The sequence below is a fragment of the Lissotriton helveticus genome, chromosome 7 (assembly GCF_964261635.1).
Source record: "Lissotriton helveticus chromosome 7, aLisHel1.1, whole genome shotgun sequence".
NCBI lineage: Eukaryota > Metazoa > Chordata > Amphibia > Caudata > Salamandridae > Lissotriton > Lissotriton helveticus.
In genome coordinates this window covers 1,420,598,790-1,420,621,543 of record NC_136068.1, presented here as the reverse complement: position 1 = coordinate 1,420,621,543, position 22,754 = coordinate 1,420,598,790, and the positions used below count along the sequence as shown (strand labels likewise).

Sequence of the window (22,754 nt, the reverse complement as noted above, 5' to 3'; positions counted from 1 at the left end):
CGTGGGGCCTTCCCATCCCACAACAACGTACGGACCTCTCCTACCGCTTTAAAATATGAATCAGGAACCCTATGTGGGCAATTTTGGAGGATATAGAGGAAGTGAGGAAGAGCTAACCTCTAAAAGAGCGCAGCCCGGCCAATCAGCGAAAGCGGGAGGGACCGCCAGAGTTTCACGTCCGCTCGTAGCCTAGCCAGCGGGGGGCCAAGTTGGTACTGTAGAACAGATTGGAATCTGACATGACATAGACTCCCAAATATCGGAACCCTTCCTCCGCCAACACTATGGAGCAGCCTATCGGAAGCCTGGGAACCTGTCTCGTCAGCATAAACAGCACAGACTTATGCCAGTTGATTGCATACCCGGAATATTTGCCAAAATTCGTAAAGATGTCAAGCACCACCTATATGGACTTGTAGGGGGAGGCCAGATATAACCGGATATCATCCGCCTAAAGAGATATGCAGTCTTCTACGTCATCTGCCCACCTCATCCCTCGCACCATAACATCTCAGCGGACCCATGCCGCCAGAGGCTCCCATAAAAGGGCAAATATCAACGGGGACAACGGGCAACGCTGTCTGGTACCCCCTCCGCAATCTGAATGTCCTAGATGTGTGACCATTGACCCTCACCTGACCCTAAACGTCTGTGTACAACAACTGAACCCATACTATAAACTTGGGACCTAGGCCCACCCCTTCCAATACTTCAAACATGTACGGCCATTCTATGGAGTCAAAGGCCATAGAGGCATCAAGAGACAACAACGCGGCATCCTCCTCAATATATTGTCTACGGGCCATCTCATTATGTAGGCGCCGTAGATTGAGGGCTGTTTCTCTTCTAGGCATGAACCCAGATTGGTCTGGGTGGACCAATGTCTTGATAACCTCCCCCAACCGGTTAGCGAGGACTTTCGCTAAAACTTTCACCTCAACGTTAATCGGTGAAATTGGCCTATAGGAGCTACGGAGTTCCGCCGGCTTGCCCGGTTTGTGGATCACCACTATCGTAGCCAACCTCTGATCCACTAGTAACCGCCTTACCTCCAAGCTCTCCTCGTACATGGCCTTCAGATGTGGTATTGTCCGAGAGGCAGTAGCTTTCATGAATTCAACAGGTATGCCATTGGGTCCCATCGCCTTCCCTGATTTGACCTGCCCTATAGCTTTGCCGATTTCCTCAGCCAAGAGATCCCCATCTAGGGCCTCCCTATCCGCCTCTGAGAGAATCGGAACGTCTCTATCTTGGAGGAACCAGCGTGAGTACTCAGCCATGTACAGCGTAGAGGGGGAATATATTTGTTCACGAAGCCCCCTCCTGACGTCGTCAATGCGTGTACCCATCTTGATCCCTGTTCTCGCTGCTTCAACCAAGCCAGTGTCCTGCCCGCCCTGTCCCCATCTCATATAGTCTGTGCTGTGTGTGTCGGTACTTAACTAACATGTGTTCTCTGGCCTTAATCCAGTATTCATCCTGTTTCAACTGAAGCCTGTGGGCGACATCAGGGGAGGGACTCCGGGCATGGTCCTGCTCTAGGTCGAGCAAGTCCCCTTCTGCTTGCACCAGGAGCTGACGTTTCCTGGCGATGTATCCAATCTTTAACGATAAGGCCAGCCCTTTCAGGGCTACCTTCTATGCCTCCCAGATTGTCTGAGCGGACGTAACCGGACCCACATTTTCAGCAAAGTAGTTCTCTGTTTGTGTACGGAGTTCCTCCCTAATGTCCGGGACATGCAAGAGCCATGGGTTAAGTACGATGGTGATGCGTGCCTGTTGTTCCCAGTGTGTGTACTCCACCCAGACAGGGGAGTGTTCAGATATACCCCTTGGCAGAACCTTGTAATTGATCAAATTCCCTTCCGCTGATATGTGTGTGAGGAAGTAATCAATACGTGACAGGCTTTGGTGCATGTTGGACAAAAAGGTGACAAGCCTATCTGCGGGCTGAAGCGCCCGACCCACATCTACCAGTCCCAGCGCCTCCGTAAAGTCGGCCATTAGGAGGTTAGATTTCGCCTTTGACCTCGGTGGGTAGCGATCAACTGTGTCATGTAACGTCAGATAATAATCACCTCCCAAAATCCATGTGCCTTCCCGTAGTCCCATCAACTTTCCACCCAGATCTTCCAAAGCCGGTTTACCCAGAGCAGGCGGCAGATAAACTGAGATTATATTGAGGTCCCTACCATCCCACTGGGCCTCCACTCCTGCAAACCTCCCTGCCACATCCGCCCATACCCTGTGCACTATGAGGGGTACAGATTTTTTTACCAAAATTGCTGTCCCCCTTGACCCGGAAGGGTAATCAGCGTAGACCAAGAGTTTATACCCCCATCTCGTGAGGACCTTCGTCTTCTGCCCCACCAGATGTGTCTCCTGTAGCAGTACCACATCAGGAGACTGCATCTTCAAATACTGTTGCACAATCCCTCTCTTAATGTTATCCCCCATCCCATTGACATTCCACATCACTACAGAAAGTGTCCTATCTCTATCCCCCCCCCATCCCAGGTCACAAAATGAGCATCAGTAAAATGGATCTGTAAGGTTGGCGAGTGAAACATAAGCATCCTGTCTAGCATCACATGTCCCAGCTGCACAATTAAACAAGGAACCTTCAACCATCTACCCTCCCCCCAATCCCGACAGTGAACCTTCATACCCCCTCTTACCCCACCCCCCACCCCCACCCCACTCCCCCCTGCCCCCTGCCCGTGGATTCAAAACTACCCACTCCCCCTGCTGCCGCCTCCCCTCCCTGCCCCCTGCCTGTGGATTTAGAGCTACCGACTCCCAAACATGGCTCTCTCCCCTCCTGAAATGCTGAAAATGCACGGGGTAGTTCACTCCCATCCCCGCCTGTTCATATCACAATTCAATTGTATTGTAGCCATCCACTGTTCGTACTGAATAGTCCCGTTCAGATCACATTGTTCAAACCCACCAGTCTTAACCCGTACATCAGGTCCCTTATGGTAAGTCACACACCTGATGGGCATATCGGACCCCACCCATTCCTCCCCTACTTGCGCTTTCAGTTGGGCGCCGGCTCTCCATCAGTAAAGCCAAGAGACCTCACTCCTGCTCCTTCGACCGAGCTTCCTCCTCCACTAGGCCGTTTGTTATATAGTTCTCTCGGTTACCTCCTCACTAATTGATTTGAGGTAAGTTTTCCTCCCAATACGTCACAAGCTTTTTAAAGGTTTTAAATTTAAATTGTAATCACTTCACTCTGTTTTTAAATTTACTGAATGACATCAAATATCTCTTTGGATTAGGAGCCATGGGCCGTCCGTTACCGAAATTTGTGGCAGCACCACCATAGGTCAGTCAGGGGTGTGGAATTTGATAAAATATCTACTTGTCCATCCATGGGGCAGGTTGCTTCATAAATCTACTTGTCCTGTAACAAAATCCACCTGTCCCTTTTGTGCCATGTAATGCGGTGAAAAATTGTGTCAGCATTCACTTTATATAAGAGCTCTGAAATAGCCTCTCTGATTATGCAAGGGCTCCTTCCACAGTAAGGTTTGAATACTAGCAATTCCCTTATGTTGTCACATTTCCGCAGATCTACATACTGGGGCTGAAGGTATTGGTAAGCAACAGTTCCAGGGCTGGAATGCCCTTTTGAGTCTGTGCAAACCCACTAACTTGCATGATTTTTTTTTTTTTTTTTTTTATAAATCTTTATTGATTTAAGTGCTCAAGGTGTACATACATTAACACAATCGAATCTCAATTCCGCATACATGTATTCGTTCGTCTGATGAGTAGGATATCTGTCACATGCTACTGATATACTTTTATTTTGTAGTAATTCAAAACGTTCAGGATCTCAACTATGTGTTTCGACGGTCATGTTTAACACAGTTTATAAATACTTACCGATGTGCACTTCACATCACATTAACCCTCATAACGTTGAAACTTAAAACTGAACATAAGTCATCACATTTTGCTCTTCAGCACATTGGTACATTGAGTAACCTGCCACCCTATAAATCCCTCGTCCCGCCACTCAACATAGCTAACTTAGAACAATACCCCTTCTGTTCCTGGAAATTTTGCAAGCCTCCACCCCGTTATCTACTAGTCTTCCTCTTCTGAGTCCAGATCTTCTCCTTCCGGAAGGGGTTCACAGATCTCCCCCCTATACACATTCCACGCTGCCCATACCTTGTTCCATTTGCGGGGGCAGGCCCTGAGCACATAAACCTCCCTTTCTGTGACCATCAGCACGTCCATGTTGTTGGCCCATCTGTGCGCTGTAGGCAGTTCCGGTGCACCCCACTTCTGTGCAATGTCTCGTTTAGCCACTGTAATGGCCAGCGTAGCCCAAATCAGCCCATACCTATTCAGATCGTTGGGATCCCATATGTTCAACAAGCATTTGCGAGGTTCTGATAGAACAGAGATTTTAAGCGCTTGGGAGACAGTGCGCATGACTTGCTTCCAAAATTCTTGTATCTGTGGGCAGTCCCATAACGTATGAAACAGAGTCCCCTCCTCCCCGCATCCCCTAAGACAAAAAGGGTGGGGTGCTCTATGTATTTTGTGGAGTAGCGTCCTCGTGTAATAAATGCGGTGGAGTACTTTGAGTTGTACTAATCTGAATTTAGCTGATATGCCAACTTCTCTCGGGGAGGCTAGTGCTTCATTCCATTCTGCCTCATCAACCTCACCCATCTCCCCTACCCATCTCTCTTTTAGTTTCAATGTGGGGTCCTCCAGGTTGTTGACTAGTTTTTTATATGTGAGGGAGGTCGCGCTCTGTTGCATAAAGTCAGTAAGCAGCCTATCCTCTAATGGGGAGGACTCTGGTAGTTCAGTGCCCGCCGGGACCGCCTGCAGCAGCGCGTGACGTATCTGCACATATCTAAACGTTTCTGCGGGGCTCAGGCCATATTGTTGCTGAAGCTGTGGGAATGTGATCATCGTTCCTTTATCCCATAGGTCCCCCACTGTGGAAATTCCAATGTAATCCCATTGTTTAAAGCCTTTACAAGACCTGAGGTTCCCTAGTGATTTTGTGTCCCATAGCGGTGTTAATTTGGTGATTTTCCCCTTCCACCCTAACCGTGTTTGTGCGATATGCCAAAGGGCCACCGTGTGCTGCGCGGTCCCAACAGTTTTTTGACACGTTGTTTGTTATACAATGCAGAGAGCATTCCCTCCGTCCCCAGTTGTGACCAGTCCGCAGTGTATGCTGGATCGTTCCGCGGGGCGTGGATCCACTGGTTTATTATTTTAAGCTGGGCTGCCCAGTAATATAGTTGGATGTTAGGTACAGCGATTCCACCCTCGTACCAACTTTTAACCAACTTGTCGTACGCTATACGCGCCGAACCATTATTCCAGAGTAGGTTGGAGATTAGCGCCGCCACTTGTTTGAAGTACCTCGGTGTGACAAGGTACGGGGTGTTTTCTAGTACATAGAGGAACCGGGGGAGCGCCATCATTTTATACAGGGCCGCTCGTCCGAGGAGAGTCAGTGGCAGGGTCGCCCAGTGTTTAACGTCTGCGCGCAGGCGTTCCATAGGAGGTTTTAAGTTTTTATCAAAAAAGTCTGTGTCAGTCTTTGTAATGACAATGCCCAGGTATTTAAAGGAGTTTGCCGTCAACGCCAGGGGGCAGTCCTCCTGCAACACCGGCTCCGGACCCTTCAGTATGTATATTACCGACTTGGACCAGTTCAGGGTATAACCTGACGATTTCCCATGCGTATTACAGAGATTTAATAAAGCCGGGATCCCGTTTTCCGGGTCAACCATGTAAATGAGCATATCGTCCGCGTATAGGGATATTCTATCCTCCCATCCATCCTCCCATGTGATACCCCTGAGTAATGGCGTTGTTCTAATCAGAACAGCTAGGGGTTCTAGCACTAAGGCAAAGAGTAAGGGTGACAGAGGGCACCCCTGTCTAGTCCCCCGCCCCAGCGGGAACGTCCGTGAGATGTGGCCATTCGCCACAACCTGCGCTACCGGTTTCGTGTAGAGTAGTCTCACCCATGCTATAAAGTTCGGACCAAAGCCCATACGTGCCAGCACTGCAAAGAGGTATTCCCACTCCACTAGATCGAAAGCCATTTTGGCACCAAGGGAGAGAATTACTGCCTTTTCAGGGAGAAGGTGCGCACGTGCCATCACCCCATGGACCCGCCTGAGGTTCAGAGCTGTACTCCTGTGAGGCATAAAGCCTGACTGATCAGGGTGGATCAGTGTCTGTAGATGGTGTATCAGACGGTTAGCCAGTAGTTTTGCCAGAACCGTGGCTTCTACGTTTAGCAGAGAAATTGGGCGGTAAGAGGTGCATTCGGTCGGAGGCTTCCCGGGCTTCAGTATGGCCACAATCGTGGCTGTACGCTGGTCCAGCGGCAATTCCGCCTTATCCCGGCTCTCCAGATACATATCTAGGAGCGGCTTGCTGAGGTCTGAAGCCATCGACTTATACCATTCCACCGGTAGTCCATTGGGACCCAGCGCTTTACCCGACTGCAGTGCCTGAACCGCCAATTGAACTTCATCTACTGTCGGTTCAGCCTCTAGTTCCTGCCTCGCCTCGTGTGTAAGCCCGGGGATAGCAATGGTCTCAAGCGAGAGTGATGCCGCCGAGGCAGTGATGTCATGTTCTGGGGTATATATCTCTTGAAAATGGCGCGACAAGGTGCGTACTATTTCCTCTGGGTGTGTCTGCAGCTGTCCGTTATGTGCGTGTAGCCTCTGTATCCCTCTATTACTACCCCCTCGCCTATCCAACCATGCCAACATTTTTCCGGCCTTATCGCCTACATCATATATTCTATGCGCTGTGCTTGTGATATATCCTTGGACTTTTGTCTTCAGGTAGGCCTGATATTGTTGCTGTCGTAACTGCAGGAAGTGTGCTGTTTCCGGGGTGGGATTTGCCATGTGCGTGTTGTTCGCGTTGTGGAGCGTCAGTTCGAGTTCTGTGAGATCTTGTCGGGACTCTCACTTGTGACCTGTTATGGCTGCAATTGCTTCCCCCCGCAGGACCGTTTTGTACGCCTCCCATAGATCCGTGGGAGAAGAAACCGTTCCCGCGTTTTCTTCAAAATAGTGTGTGGTCGCCAATTTGAGTTTCTTCCTAATCTTAGGGATCTTCAAATAGTTGGGGTATAAAGGGTAGATTCTAGCGCACTTCTTTTCTTTGGTGGTGAGTGATAGCAGTATGGGTGAGTGGTCAGATATGCCTCTGGGCAGGATGTCCATCGTGTCAATTTTCCCCAGTCCAATCCCCAGGAACAGGAAGTAATCTATCCGCGATAGGCTATTGTGCGCCGCAGAGTAAAATGTGTATTGTGTCGCTGCAGGGTACAGTTGCCGCCATACGTCTGTGATGCCCATTGCTTCTAGAAAGCTAGGGAGCGTTGCAGTCCCTCGGGGGCGGTCTCTGACGGGATATGTATCTAACGTGGGGTCCATTATCGCATTGAGATCACCCCCTATAATTGTGTCCCCCTCCGGGAGGTCTAGGAGGAATTTACCTAGGGCAGGCAATGCTATAGAGTGGAGCGCCGGGGGGATGTAAACGGATACCATGTTGAGGGGCCTCCCCTCCCACTGGCCGTGCAATGCCGCGAAACGGCCCTGATCGTCCGTTCGGCGGTGTTCCACCATAAAGGGCGATGTCTTTTTCATAAGTATTCCTACTCCCCTGGACCCTGTTGTGAATTCCGCATGTACTGCCATTACATATCCTTGCCTATCAAGGGCTTTACAGGTTGTCCCGGAGAGATGTGTTTTTTGGAGCATAACTAGATCAGGGCTCTGGCGCTTAACTGCCTGCAGGACCAACCCTCTTTTTATTTTATCCCCCAGTCCCCTGACGTTCCAGGTGAGCAGGCGCGGGGGGTACTTCCACCGTCGTACTAGCGCCCTCTACAGGTGCAGTGTGCAGCCGTTGGGTCATTGGATCGTGTGGGCAGTATTTTGAAGGACAGGCTGCTGAATCCAGTGTAAGCGCAGCGCTCTGCGACAATGCAAGAGTGGTGTGGCATACCTTGTGGTCGTGTACCATGTGGTGTATGTGATGACTAGTAACATTAACATGAACTTAAAAACTCCCCCCCTACTATCCCCCCTCCCTGCTCCCCTGCTCCACGGACATACCGCCGCCCGCTTGCCCAACTTCGCAGAGTGCTTTAACCCATTCCCAACTATCTTACTTGCTCGTGGGGTCGGTGAGTCCCCTACAGGCACCGGCTCTGCCCACCCTACTCCGCTTCACCAGGTCTAGGGTCCACAGCCCGCATCTGGGCCGATCCATCCTCATTTTGTCCTCGGACTGGGTCCGGCCGCCCCTAGTCAGTCGGGTGTTGATTTCCATCGGGGTGCTCTCTCGTTACATCCTCTCGCTGCTCCACCTGGTCGGTCCGCCTGTCCGCGTGGTCACCGTTGCGATGGTGCGGTCGATCCATGTGTGGACGGGGAGGTCGTCCCACCTGTCTCCAGCCGTCTATCCAGTCCTGTGCCACTTCCGGCTTGTCAAAGAACCACGTCTTCCCTTCGGCTACAATCCTCAATTTGGCAGGGAATAACATCGAGTACGGCAGTTCTCTGTCCCTTAGCACCTTTTTTACCTCGTTAAATGATTTCCGGCGTCTGGCTACTTCCGCCGTGTAGTCCGGGAAGAAAGCTAAGGTGGAGTTTTGGACTTTAACGGGTGGTGAGACTCTCGCCGCTTGTAAAATGGCATCTCTGTCCCTAAAGTTAAATAGTCTAGCCAGCACCGACCGTGGCGCTGCCCCTGGTTTGGGCGCGCCACCAGGCACCCTATGTGCCCTTTCAACGGAGAAGAAGTGCGACAGTCCTTTAGATTGCAACTTAGTTTTGATGAGATCCTCGACGTAGAGGTCCATTGCCCTCTTACCCTCTGTCTCCGGAAGTCCTAGGATGCGTACATTATTTCTTCGAGAACGCCCTTCCTGGTCGTCCAGTCTGTCCTGCAGTTGCCTGGTGACCTTCTCCATACGCTCCATAGCCGTTTGTAGGTCCGAAGTGTCTTCCACGAGAGACTTCGTAACCACTTCCACCTGTGACACCCTTTCAGTCATTTTTTTGAAGTCTGCTCGCAGGAGGGTAACCTCGGAAGAAATGGAGCCCACTGTCGTCCGCACTTCGGAGAGGGTTTTCATAATATCTTCTAGCGTCACCTTCTTGGTCCCTTCAGTTTCTTGAGTGGAGCCCGTGGAACTGCGTCCAGGTACCTGTGATTGTCCGTGCTGGCTATAGGCGAATTTATCCAGCCTGGCCTGGGTCGTTCCACTCCTCGTTCCTTTACCCGCCATGGCTCGAGGTGTTTGGAAACCGGTCTCAGTTCCAGTCAGCACTGTGGTCACCGCACCGCTGGCTGCTGTTCGTTTCCGTCGCGGGTCCGGGAGGACCCTCTCGGTGTGTCTCCCGTTTCCCCGTGAGTCAGGTAGAGTACTTCACTCTGGCTAAGCTCGGCTCCCTCAAACCGGGGTGTTCTGACACTTCTTGTCCGTTTTGCACTTCGACGAGCCCCCCACTGTGTAGCCGTCTGCGTGTCTCAGCCCCCTCACCAGTTGTGCACGTCGTACCTGGCGCTCACCTTCCGTGTCTGCATTGGTCAGGAAATTAGTGGCTCGTTCAGGGTGGCGTGTCCTGTATTGCCGCAGCTCGAGGGCGTTCACTGCGCAGTATCGGGGCAAGGTTCCGGTCGCGTTCTGGTGGCGGTAATCTCTGTGTGTAGCCTGCTGTGTTTACTTTCGTCCAGTCAGTAAGGCCGACGCTGGCGTTGTCAGTTGTAGTGGCCCGGCTAGTGTCACTTAGTTGTTTTTAACTCGGACAGGACACCCCCTGCTGCTTCCCATTCCTGCCAGGTGTACTGCTGCTCCTGTGCCCGTCCGGATTGCTGCCGGCCCCTACTATGTTTCCCCCCGCCGCCTATGTTCTCTGCGGGACCCCGGGGCATCAGCACGCCCCGGTGCCGGCCAGCGCACGGCCGCGGCGCCGCTGAAGCCGAAAGGGGGCGCGTATGCTTGACTGCACTCGCGCCGACGGGTTCTCTCCTCTTCTGGGGGGGGGGGAGGTTCTCACGTCTGCGCCAGGCGCCGCCAGCCGTTCGGTCGCAGGCGTGATCCCGTGGTCGCCGCCGCACCTAGGCGCCAACGCGCGGCTCCGGTAAGCGCCACAGCCGGTGCAGTCTTTGGTGGTGCCCCAGAGGTCCTTCTGGCTTCTGTTGGCGCGGGGGTGCCCTTGGCGTCTTCTCGTTCGGGAGGGCGGCGGGTGTCTCCGGGGTCGGGCCGGTCAGCCCTCACTTCCGCCGGGGTCGGGCAGCCACTCGAGGCCGGTGTTGCGACCCTGCCGCAGGCCCAATGTCGGCCGGGTCTGACGCCGCAGTTCCCGGACTCCGATTCTCGCCTGGGTCGGACCGAACGGCGCCGCTTCTCCACCGGACCCGGTCACCGCTTCTTCGGGTGGGAAATGTCACGGATTAATGTGTCGGATCACTGAAAAGGCCGTGGTGCCTTAGGGAGCTCTCGGTTTACGCTGCCGCCATGCTTGGCTGCAAGCCACGCCCCCCTAACTTGCATGATTTTTAAGGGTTTTCACCAACTCTTCTCTGATCTTTTCCCATTCTGAGAAAGGTTGGAAATTTACCTCCGACAATGGCAGACATAAAACTTCTTCCAGGGTTGTGAAAAAAGTGGTTGAAGGGTAAATGAACTTGCAAACACTCAGATTTTCGCATGAGAAAATCTACACCTGCATATTTGCTCATGCTGAAATGTAGTTTACAAATATCTTCTAGGAGTACTATTTCTTGGCCTACTTCTGTAAAGACTTGTGAATTCATGAAAATCGTATATCTGCACTTAATACAAGGACATGGGTTCACTCTAGAGACTTTATTTAATAATTGGGGCCCTAATTAGGTCTGGCGTTAACCATGACCATTTGTATTTATTAAAATTCTGTCTGTCTCTGTCTATCGGCTAGCTTCACTGTGAATGACAGTATTCTGTTCTTTCACAAGGAGCATATCGACAGTCGTTTTATTTAGTGCCAGAAACTACTGTGCAATGTGTGCTTTTTGAGACATAACAATTTTTGCTTTTGCCAATGTTTGTTATAATGGTGAGGGTCCGGCAACTCCCACACCATTAAGGTTTTACAGAAAACATGCAAAAACAAGCCAAGCTATGACAAAACCAAAAGGCTGACCAACAATTTCAGACCTTCTGGCTTTACCAATGCTTGTTTGTTTGTTTCCCATATTCTTATTAAAACTGGTTACACTGATTTTCCATTATGAATATTCTGGGGAATTACTAGCGTACACCAACACTTTTTACTAAATGATGCTACACAGAAAAGGTACCTAAAATTTTACAGTAGTTTTGCAAAATGTTTTTGCATTTTTTTGTGAACATTTTATTTTGAAAGCAAGAATCATCAATCTTGATTTCAAGCCTCTGCAAATATTTGCATCTTATCAGAGAGCATTCTGGGAGCAGTATACATAGCCTCATATTTCTAAACATTGAAAATGTGTGTACACATTTTTATACTCTAACCACGGTCAGTAGTGCAGTCTAAGCTTCCAACATTTAATTAGAGCGCTCACCTTAATAATAAAGGCTTTGTAATAATGAACAATAAATACAAGTTTGAACAGCATTAACACATGGACACAAATATAACCTTTACTGCAGGCAATGCCTTTCGATGATTATAATGTGGTTCTGTAAGCTGGCAGCCAAAGGGTTTGTGCTGTAGGGGGCTGGGCCTACTTGTCCCAAGGACAAAATACACATTGAAACTTGTTGCCCTTGACCCCAAACCATATGTCCCGGGTGTCGGGCTATAGGAATTCCACATCCCTGTCAGTGGCTGCTCATATGTTTTAGCATTGAGAAAGAACTCCTAATGTTCGAGGCATGTGGGCTGCTGAATTCATATCTGTGCATAGATCGCCGCCTAGTGTTGGGTCCGGATGATTGCACCTTGTTGTCCTGGAAGAGTCTTCGAAGTATCACGAGATAGGTGGCTCCTCCCTAGGACTACAGTGCGCATGGGCATCTTCACCATCCTCAGATTGTTTTTTTCCGCCATTGGGTTCGGATGTATCTTCCCTTACTCGAAGTTCGGAATTGAAACTACTCTTTCTAGAGGCCAAAAGGCCTCCGCTATCGTCGGTATTGTATCGTATCGGTGCCGACAAACTTCTTAGAAACTGTATACTGATTGGGACGTCGAATCGGGCAGCGGGCCTTCTCGACGCCACGCGACCACTCGTCGATGGAACGGAGCCCATTCAAGAGATGCCTTCAATGTAACTCCAAATACCCACATATCGATAAACACCCTGTGTGTAACAAGTGTTTATCTCCAGAACACGATGAATCCGACTGCCTAGCCTGTGCCCAGTTTCGTTCTAAAAAGACACTTCGAACTCGACGGGCAGCTAGACTCACCATGCAAAGACACGCGCCAGAGCCAGAGAATATCTTCGGCGACGGAGACTATCTTGTCGAGGCAGACGAATATGAAGAACAGTCGGATCAAGGATCGGAGCACGACTCCGACTACTACATTGACGAGGAAGAAAACATCGTCGAGGTAGGGGACGACGAGCAAGGAATTGGAGCCGTAGAGGAGGACAACGGTGACGAAACGGGCCAAACCGTAACAACGGCGGCCTATACGTCCATCTCCATGGTTCAACAGGCTCAGGTCGAGGCATCGCCACAAGGCCTTAGCCAAGATCTCAAAAGACATTCTACAGCCCCGCAATATAGCCCGGCTAAGAATATTACTAAAGAGCCGTCGAATCCACAAGCTCCAAGATTGGTGATATCGAAACCAAAGGTGGTACCAGAGAAAACAAAACCGAAACTGATTGACTACACGGTCTTCGGTCCGCATTACGTCGATCCCTCGGAGTCGAGACCGAAGAAGCTTGTAGACAACACCGTCTTCGGGCCTAACTATGTTGAACCATCGGCGTCGACCATTAAAGTCATCGAGACGAAACGCAGCGCCACGGTACCTGCGCCAAACCAAAAGGGCGTCGAATCAAAAACGTCGGCGCCGGGTGCGGAAAAGCCTCGCAAGGGACTCGATACAAAAAAGGTTGTCAAGCCAAAACAAAAGGCCGACACACCAACTGCTGTCCAAAAGAAAAGCATTGAGCCGAAGAAAATCGACCCAAAAAAGGGTATCGAACCAACATCAAAGGGCGTCGATCCGAAACCATCGGTGCCGAAATCAGCACAAGTACAAAAAGGAGGTGTCGACGCGAAAAAGACTGTCGACACACCTTCGGCACCAAAGAAACCGGCACTACAAAAACAAACTGTAGTACCACAGAAAACACTCGGACCGATTAAATTTGGACTCCCACCTACCTCAAAGCCAAAGGCGGTCGAGCCCAGAGCCAGCGTCGAACCAAAGCTCATCAAATAAAAGACTTTGGCTAAACCACAAAAGACTGCTGAACAGGAAGTCTTATATCCTGACTCTGAATCTGTTGAACAATCAAAACTCTATATTGATCCTGACTCTGGCAAACTCACTACCTACAAAAGGAAAATAAGGCCAGAGCCTCAAAGGGACACCTTTACTATTCCTCTTAAAAAGAAAAGGGACTGTTCTACCTCACCTATTCCTTTTGAGCCTATTCAGCCACATAGGCCACTCTCATATTCCTATACACCCACACACTCAGATGAGGAAGTGGATGAGGACTATGACCAGGAATACAACTATCCAGTGGATGTTGACCCAGACATTCACACACAGCCATGGGTTGACCCCACAGAACCAGGTGATTCGCAACCCATCCCTGATACACCTGCATACCCTGCTAGGCCTTCTCCTACAGAAGACACAGCTGCTTTTAATTCCTTAATAGAAAGAGCAGCAAGCCATCACAATGTGGACATGCATGCAGATCCTGTAGAGGAAGATTTCCTCTTTGACACTTTAGCAACATCAGAAAGGACAGTTAAAACACTGCCAATGTTTAAAGGGGTACTTAAGCATGCGGGGGACATATTTAAGGATACCACTAGGGCCAGGGTCATTAACCCTAGGATAGAAAGGAAATATAGGCCGGCGCCAGTGGACCCCACATACATTAAGGGACAACTGCCTCTAGATTCTTTGGTGGTAGCGAATGCACGTAAACGTGCAAACTCTCAAACAACTGGGGAAGCTGCACCCCCCGACAAAGAATCAAAGATTTTTGAGGCCTCAGGAAAAAGGGTAGCCGCACAGGCGGCTAACATCTGGAGAATATCAAACACACAAGCCCTGTTAGCTAGGTATGACAGGGCACACTATGACACCTTAGAGGCACTTTTGCAGCATCTGCCTGACGCTACAAAGAATAAGCTGAACAACTAATACAAGAGGGAAAGCTAATCACAAACGCTTCCATTAAATGTGCCTTAGATGTGGCGGATACAGCTGCCAGATCTATTAACACTAGTGTTATGATCAGGAGACATGCGTGGCTACGCATTTCTGGTTTTGAAAACGAAGTTCAGTCCACTCTGTTAAACCAGCCCGTTAATCCTGACTTCTTGTTTGGTCCAGATGTTGATAAAATACTGGACAAAATGAAAAAAGACACTGAGACGGCTAAGTCAATGGGAGCCCTACAGTCACAACAACATAGAGGCTCCTTTCGTCGCTCAGGATACAGAGGGGCAGCAATAGGCAACTCATCACAGCAGACCACAAACTATAAAGGAAACACACAAACCACCTACAATAAAAACAATAGAGGTGGATACCGCGGCAATAATACCAAAGGCAGAGGACGAGGGAACAACACCACCAGATCCTCTGCAAATACAAAACAGTGACTCCTTAGCGCTACCCCCAGACCACATAACACCGGTCGGGGGACGTTTACAACAATTCCTACCAGTCTGGGAAAATATCACTACAGACAAGTGGGTAAGGCAAATTATTCAACATGGCTATTGCCTAGAGCTAACCTCCTCACCACCCAACATACCTCCAAAGCACCGGCCTATGTCCGCAGAACACCTGCACTTATTGCAACAAGAAGGGGCCATAGAACTGGTAACATTAGAACATCAAGGTACAGGAGTATACTCGCTATACTTCCTCATCCCCAAAAAGGACGGGTCTCTCAGACCAATTTTGGACCTCAGGCCCCTAAATCACTACATCTTATCAGAGCATTTCCTTATGCTCACTCTACAACAAGTGTTACCACTGTTGCGGCAAGGAGATTCCTCGCAACCTTTGACCTCAGACGCATATTTCCATACCCCGATACATCCTGCGCACAGAAAGTATCTCAGGTTTACGCTACAAAATCAACATTCCCAATTCAAAGTGCTTCCATTTGGGGTAACAACAGCTCCAAGAGTGTTCACAAAATGCCTAGCGACAGTAGCTGCACACTTAAGGAGACAACAGATTCACGTCTATCCGTACCTGGACGGCTGGCTTATACAAGCAAAGTCAGCCCAGCAGTGTGCCAGCCACGTGTCAAAAACAATTCACCTGTTGCACAGCCATGCTTCACCCTAAACTACCAAAAATCTCACCTTCAGCCATCCCATGTACAGCAGTACCTAGGAGCTACAGTGAATACCTTGGCAGCAAAAGCATACCCAAACGCTGCAAGAATAAACAGTATGCAGCTGCTCATCCAAAAGTTCAAGTCCCAACACTCGCTCTCTGCCCGAGTGTTTATGCAACTCATAGGCATGATGGCCTCGTGCATCTTCATAGTCCCTCACGCCAGACTACACATGCGCCCGCTACAGGAGTGCTTAGCACGACAGTGGAACCAGGCTCAAGGACATTTGAAAGACCTAGTGTTGGTGACCAGTCGTGCATACAACTCTCTGCATTGGTGGAACCCACAAAACCTTTGCAAGGGACGACTGTTCCAGGAGCCTGTACCACAAATAGTGCTGACAAAGGACGCATCTCTCATAGGATGGGGAGCCCATGTCCTTCAGTACACAGTGCAGGGCCTATGGACAGCACAACAAAAGAAAATGCACATCAACTTGCTGGAAATGATGGCAATTTTTCTGGCAATGAAAGCGTTCAAAGTACATTTATGCAACAAAGCTGTGTTGATCCGGACGGACAACATGACAGCAATGTACTACATACAGAAACAGGGAGGAACACACTCCCCACAGCTATCACATCTAGCACAACGCATGTGGAAGTGGGCCATCCAAAGAAACATTTTTCTCATGGCGGAACACCTCCCAGGCAAACACAACCAAGTAGCGGATCTGCTCAGCAGACACAGCCAACAGCTGCACGAGTGGGAGATTCATCCCACAGTGATCCAACCATACTTCCAACAGTGGGGACAACCAGAGATAGACCTGTTCGCCACAAAGGGAACCGCAAAATGCCGGTACTTTGCCGCCAGGTTTCCACATCCGCAGTCGCAGGCCAATGCGATATGGATGAACTGGTCCGGCAGATTTGCGTACGCTTTTCCCCCAGCACCATTACTACCGCTAGTGGCAGGCAAACTACGCCAGCATTCACTGACACTAATCCTGGTTGCTCCAACATGGGCGAGGCAACCATGGTACACAACGTTCCTAGAACTTGCCGTGGTACCTCATCAAAGACTGCGGCTCACGCCCACTCTACTCACTCAGAGCTATGGAGACATACAACACCCAGATCCGCAACAGCTGAACCTTGCGATCTGGCTCCTGAAGTCTTAGAGTTTGGGTACCTAAACTTACCTCCTGACTGTATGAACATTATCAAGGAGGCACGAAAACCTGCAACCAGGGCTTGTTACGCTGCAAAGTGGAAGCGTTTTGTCATTTACTGCAATAACAATGACATCAATCCACTAGCTGCTTCAACGCAGAATATCATTTGCTATCTTTTGCACCTGCATCGTTGCAATCTAGCTTATTCATCTATAAGAATACACCTAGCTGCCATTGCAGCTTATCTTCAAAACAGGAAGCATCTTTCGCTATTCAGGGTACCTGCGATTAAGGCATTCATGGAGGGACTCAAAAGAATAATCCCCCCAAAACACCCACCATCACCTGTCTGGAACCTTAACATCGTTTTAACCAGCCTAATGGGACCACCATTTGAATCATTGCATTCCTGCGAATTACAATTTTTAACATGGAAAGTGGCATTCCTGGTGGCAATTACTTCACTTAGAAGAGTTAGTGAGCTACAAGCCCTAACTATTCAAGAGCCATTCATCCAAGTACATGCCAATAGGGTAGTTCTTAGAACAAACCCTAAGTTCATGCCCAAGGTGGTATCCCAATTTCACATCAATCAAACAATAGAACTGCCAGTGTTCTTTCCAAATCCACAGTCAGTACCTGAAAGGGCTCTACACACACTAGATGTCAAAAGAGCACTTCTATACTACATTGATAGAACTACGGATTTTCGCAAAACTAAACAGTTGTTTGTTGCCTTCTCACCACAACACAAAGGCAACCCCATTTCAAAATCTGGGCTAGCCAGATGGATAGTTAAGTGCATCCAAATATGTTATCTCAAAGCAAAGCGCACTTTAACAGTTCCCCCGAAGGGCGCATTCTACACGCAAGCTTGAGGCATCCATGGCTTTCCTAGGGAATATTCCTCTAGAGGAAATATGTAGAGCAGCCACATGGTCCACCATACATACATTCACGAAACACTATTGTGTAGATGTACATTCCAAAGAGCAAGCAGCTGTAGGACAGGCTGTTCTAAAAACTCTTTTTCAGACTGCTGCAGATGGCACAGGTAGCCACCGCTAAGGGAGAAACTGCTATACATTCTATGCACAGATATGAATTCAGCAGCCCACATGCCTCGAACGGAATATGCTACTTACCAGTATGCATCTGTTCTTGGCATGTAGGGCTTCTGACATTCATATCGCCCACCCTCCTCCCCGGTGCCTGTCGCAGCTGGAGCATTCTTTATCTATTTCTTACTTTCTTGCATTGACACCCTTTACTGTACCATACTCCATCTCTGCCACAATGGCGAAAAACAATCTGAGGATGGAGAGGATGCCCATGCGCACTGTAGTCCTAGGGAGGAGCCACCTATCTCGTGATACTTCGAAGACTCTTCCAGGACAACAACGTGCAATCATCCGGACCCAACACTAGGCGGCGATCTATGCACAGATATTAATGTCAGCAGCCCTACATGCCAAGAACAGATGCATACTGGTAAGGTAGCATATTCCTTTTTTGAATAACCAGGTATTTTTTTTTGTTGTTTTTTTTTGTTTTTATATAGCGCCAACTAGACCCGAACTGAATCAGGTATCAGAGCGCTTTACATAGCACCAGTTACGTTACATGAGGACACGCATTCATTTTTTTAGGCACGGGGAGATTAAGTGATTTGCCCAGAATCACAGGAGTTTTTTTTTTTTTTTTGGCTTTGTTACCGAGACTCGAACCCAGGTCCGAGGTTGAGTGCCCTAGCCGTTAGGCCAACTCCTCTCCCCTCAGGATATTCTGTTTTAGGTTGCCCTAATATTCCATCGATACGTCCTGATGAAGACCACGGTGCCAGGTCTATAATTACATCATGCAACATTTGGGTCGAAACCTCAGAACATTAAAACCCTGACTCCCCAAGGAAATCGAGGAAATAGATTCTACCCATTCATAGGCATGCCCAATTGGAAACGCAAGAAATACTCAAATTGGTGTTTCAAACATTTATTGAAGCAATAATAAGAGTAAATAATACAGAGTAGACCGCATTACAAGAATGGCAAAGATAAACATTTCAACTATTGTGCTGTTAAATTGATTATTTGAATACATTTAATTATATCTATACTCCTACCTTGCGCTTCCTATCCTAATATGCATGTAGTTTGAACATCTGCCAGAATGTCCCAGAGTGGTCTTACTCCCCATTACCTTGGGGTATGTGTCATCTGGGAGCCCATCTCTGGCATAGAGCAGCCCACTGTCCTTCTCAGGATTGTAATGGGATTCAGCTGGGCTGGAATTCCGGGCATCAGACAACTTGGACAGGTCCAGCAAAATGTTCCCCTCCCTAAACAAAGGGCTGGGAGAGTTTTTATAATAAGCTTCATCCATACTCTCCATGCCGGAATTCTAGTCTGGATGTTATTGTATATTCTACCCCTGAGGGAACGGTCGCTGAACAACAACAGACAACATTTTGTCCTCCCTCTCCGTTAATTATCTGCATATAGTATTCTGGAGTGGATTAGCCTACTTCAGCCACTAGCTCCTTTCCACTGTGAGTGATTGCATTTTTCCTGATCACATTAGCGCATCCACTTAAAAATAAATGTATTTAGGTGCTAGAGCTGGTGGACCAGTGTTCTACTTTTCAAACAATTGTTTTTCTTTCCATATTTGTCCTTGTTTATATTTTTAGTCAAGCTTGTGTGCTTAAATTGTGTACTCAAATTACAGTTTTTCAAAGCCAATAGCGATGGTTAATTTTTTTTACTTTCATTGTTTTTTGTCAGTATATTGCTGCCACATGTTTTTTTTTGCTTGCCATGCCCTTGAAGTACAAAAATTAAAACAATGTGACCATTGGACCATCTTGCCAAGGGCAGATCTGTTAGCTCTGCCTGTAGTTGTTTTTCTTTTGAAAATGGATTAGGAATATTGAAAAACTAAGAGAACAATTATTTTATGTTCCTTGATTGCAGGTGGGTACACAATGTAGGGCATATTTATGATCCCAGTGATCATGTGGCATGCAAAAACCATGCGCTTATAAACAAATATGTCCATCAGTGGCCAATGTGTTCCTCTGATTTTATATGGTTTAATGTCTATTTTCTGTTATACAGAATATTCACCTAAGCAAGGTCAATATAATAAACTTTTTTCTGAAGGACTTTCTATTTAGTGTAATAGGATGAAGTCGCCCATCTGCTATTTTCCATTATGGTTTAACAAATGTATAGGGTTATAGGAGCTAAGATCAAAAGTATTAAATCTAATTCTGTATGCATTCCATTTGTCGCTTTTAGCTTACAACTGTCTGACATATTTTTCTACAGAGGATAAGATCAACAGTGGATGAAAAAGAACAGAAGCAGCTCTTGATGGACTTGGATGTAGTAATGAGGAGTAGTGACTGTCCTTATATTGTGCAGTTTTATGGAGCGCTCTTCAGAGAGGTAGTGTGACCTTTTGAATTTCTGAAAAATTGTTGGCAATAAAAAGCTCACTCAGCCACAGACATGCCATTTAAACTATTATAATTTGTTGTAATGGATTTGTGTATTGTATGGTAACAAGCTTATGCTAGTATCTTTTTTTCTCTATTCACTCCTCAATCGACTACTGAAGGAAGCTGGCTCTGTATATACTATAAGTGATAAGTACTTTGCAATAAATATACAGTTGTAATACAGTTTAGATTTGTAATAGTAAATGCATTATGTTTTGACTTATAGTATGGTTTCAGAGAAATGCAATACTTTGTAGATACAGTACATAGACTTTAATGGGTTTTTCAGTAAAATTACAGGTAAGTTACTTTTGAGAACTTTTCTTACTCCCAGGAGTATACCTGGATACTACCCTGGGACATTTCCTGTAAACCGGTAAGTAAAATCGTTTTTGTTAGTGCAATTTTAAAGAATTTCTTTAGGTTTTTAAACTCCACACTTTGAAACTTTTCACAGGAAAAACAGTCAATGTTATCCTATGGAGGGAAATAGTGTTATCTGTTTTGAGGTAAGTATTTGATATTGGGAGTTGAGGTTCTGGGTTAGACTAAGGGGTCCCCATGGTCAAGGATGCACTCTTGTTACACCCTCAGCGGCACAAGAGCGCCCGGGTGCAGAGTGCTGAGACCCAATGTTATCCAGTTGGGTATAGAGAGCCTCCGGTTGGTGGCTGCTGACGAGCAGGCCACTTGGGTGTGGGAGCAAAGCTCCTGAACTTTAGCTCAGGGCAAAAGGGGAAACAAAGTAACATTAAATGTGCACCCTCAGCGGCACTAAGGCCGCCGGATGCTGTTTTGACGTCCGGCGCCCTGTTGGTTTCAATGGGGAGCCTCCGGTTTGCAAAGGCACTGCAGGCTTGGGAACGAAGGTCTTCTGGGTGGAATCATCACTTCGTGAGGTAAGTTGGGAGGTTAGGGGTTGTTAGGCACCGTCTGTTTGGGCACACAAGGCCGTGGGGTGTCGGGTGTAGGTGTGCCTTTTGGGGTCAGATCTTCTTACCATCTCCTGGTTGCGGTTGGGGAGACCTTCTGGATTTAGGCTGCAGGCGTTGGCTGGTGGCTTGAGGCAAGTCAGGAGTCGCCGGATCTCGGCTCAGGATCGCCGGGGTGACCTCTTCATGGTGTTTGTCCACTCCAGCTCAGCCCGTGGACGGTGGGTGCAGAGTGATGCGGATTCGCAGTTTGCGGCCAAGACCAGAGGTTGCAAATAAACAAATCCGGTGTTCAGTGGAGACAGTCTTTGTAGATGAAGGCAGGCAGGTCCTCTGGGATTTTCAAGGTTGCTGGCTGTAGGACACACCTGGATTTCGCATGAGCAGGTTCGCGGGGAGACAGGCCGGTAGATAAGTCAGTAGGCGTCTCTCTTGTTAGCTGCGGCACGGCTGTTCGGTTCTTCTTCTTCTTGTAGTTTCTTTTTATCTGATGAAGCCAGGTTCAGGGGTGCCCCTAAATACTAGATTTAGGGGTGTTACTGGTAGGTAAAAGGTAGGGAACAATGGGTCCCTTCCCTGGGGTAGGTAAACCCCCTATTATGCCACCTCCAGTGGGAGGGGAGCATGAGCCTGTCCCTGGTTGGCTGAGTTCCCCCCCCATCTGCAAGATGGCGTGGACTGAGAGTTGTGCTTCACCTCGCCTCCCCCACCTGAGGGGTGGAGTTGGCAGACGAGGGCACACCTCTCTTCCTCACTTGTTTTTACTGCCGGTTCTCCCGCCCCAATGGGGGTTAGAACCAGTGGGGACCAGTTGCTGAGAGCAGCAAGTGACCTGAGAAAGCTCACTAAGGCATCAAGCCTTTGAAGCTTCCCCTTTGTGAACCCTGCCCATCCTGGGGGAAGAGGCTTAGCAGGTCGTCCCTGGATGTGTATTGTTTCAGGCCCCAGAGAGCAGCAGGCTCTCGACCCAGGGGTCCAGAAACCTGTCTGGTGGTGGCAGCTGAAAGCAGCCTCTCAGCCTGGACACTAGTAGTAGGTTACTTTTCAGGGGGGATCTCTAAGATGCCCTCTGTGGGCATTTTTCATTAAATCCCACACTGGCTTCAGTGTGGGTTTAATGTGCTGAGAAGTTTGATACCAAACTTCTCAGTTTTCAGTGTAGCCATTATGGTGCTGTGGAGTTTGTAATGACAAACTCCCAGCACCATATACTCTAAATTGTAGAGCTGCACTTACAATGTCTAAGAATGGACTTAGAAACTGTAGGGGTACAGGGCTCATGCACCTGTACGCAGCTAGAGGGGTGACTGACCTATGCCACGGCAGTGGGTTGTAGGCATGACACGTTGACTCTTCACTTTGTTCTGCACCAAAACATGCAGCCTGCAAAGGCTGTGTGTGAGTGTAATGGTACAGGACCTCTTAAGGGTGGCACACTAAGTGCTCCAGTCCTTCGTGGCCTTCTCTGGTCGCAGTGCCCTGGGTACCTGTGGTACCACTTACCAGGGCTGACCTCTGGCCAGAGATGCCAATTGGTTTTAGGCTTCAATGCCGTTTTAGGGAAAGAACATAGGCCCTGGGA

General features: G+C 48.5%; 1 protein-coding gene across 4 annotated transcripts in view; it reads left to right on the top strand.

Annotated features, from left to right (window-relative positions):
• MAP2K4 (mitogen-activated protein kinase kinase 4) overlaps positions 1-22,754 on the top strand; it is an 839,420-nt gene that overhangs the window by 165,649 nt on the left and 651,017 nt on the right. For all 4 annotated transcript variants that reach the window (XM_078654731.1, XM_078654732.1, XM_078654730.1 and 1 more), the window contains one exon: positions 20,068-20,187. In XM_078654731.1, the coding sequence (XP_078510857.1) occupies positions 20,068-20,187 (120 nt within the window). The remainder of the gene's footprint in view (positions 1-20,067; positions 20,188-22,754) is intronic.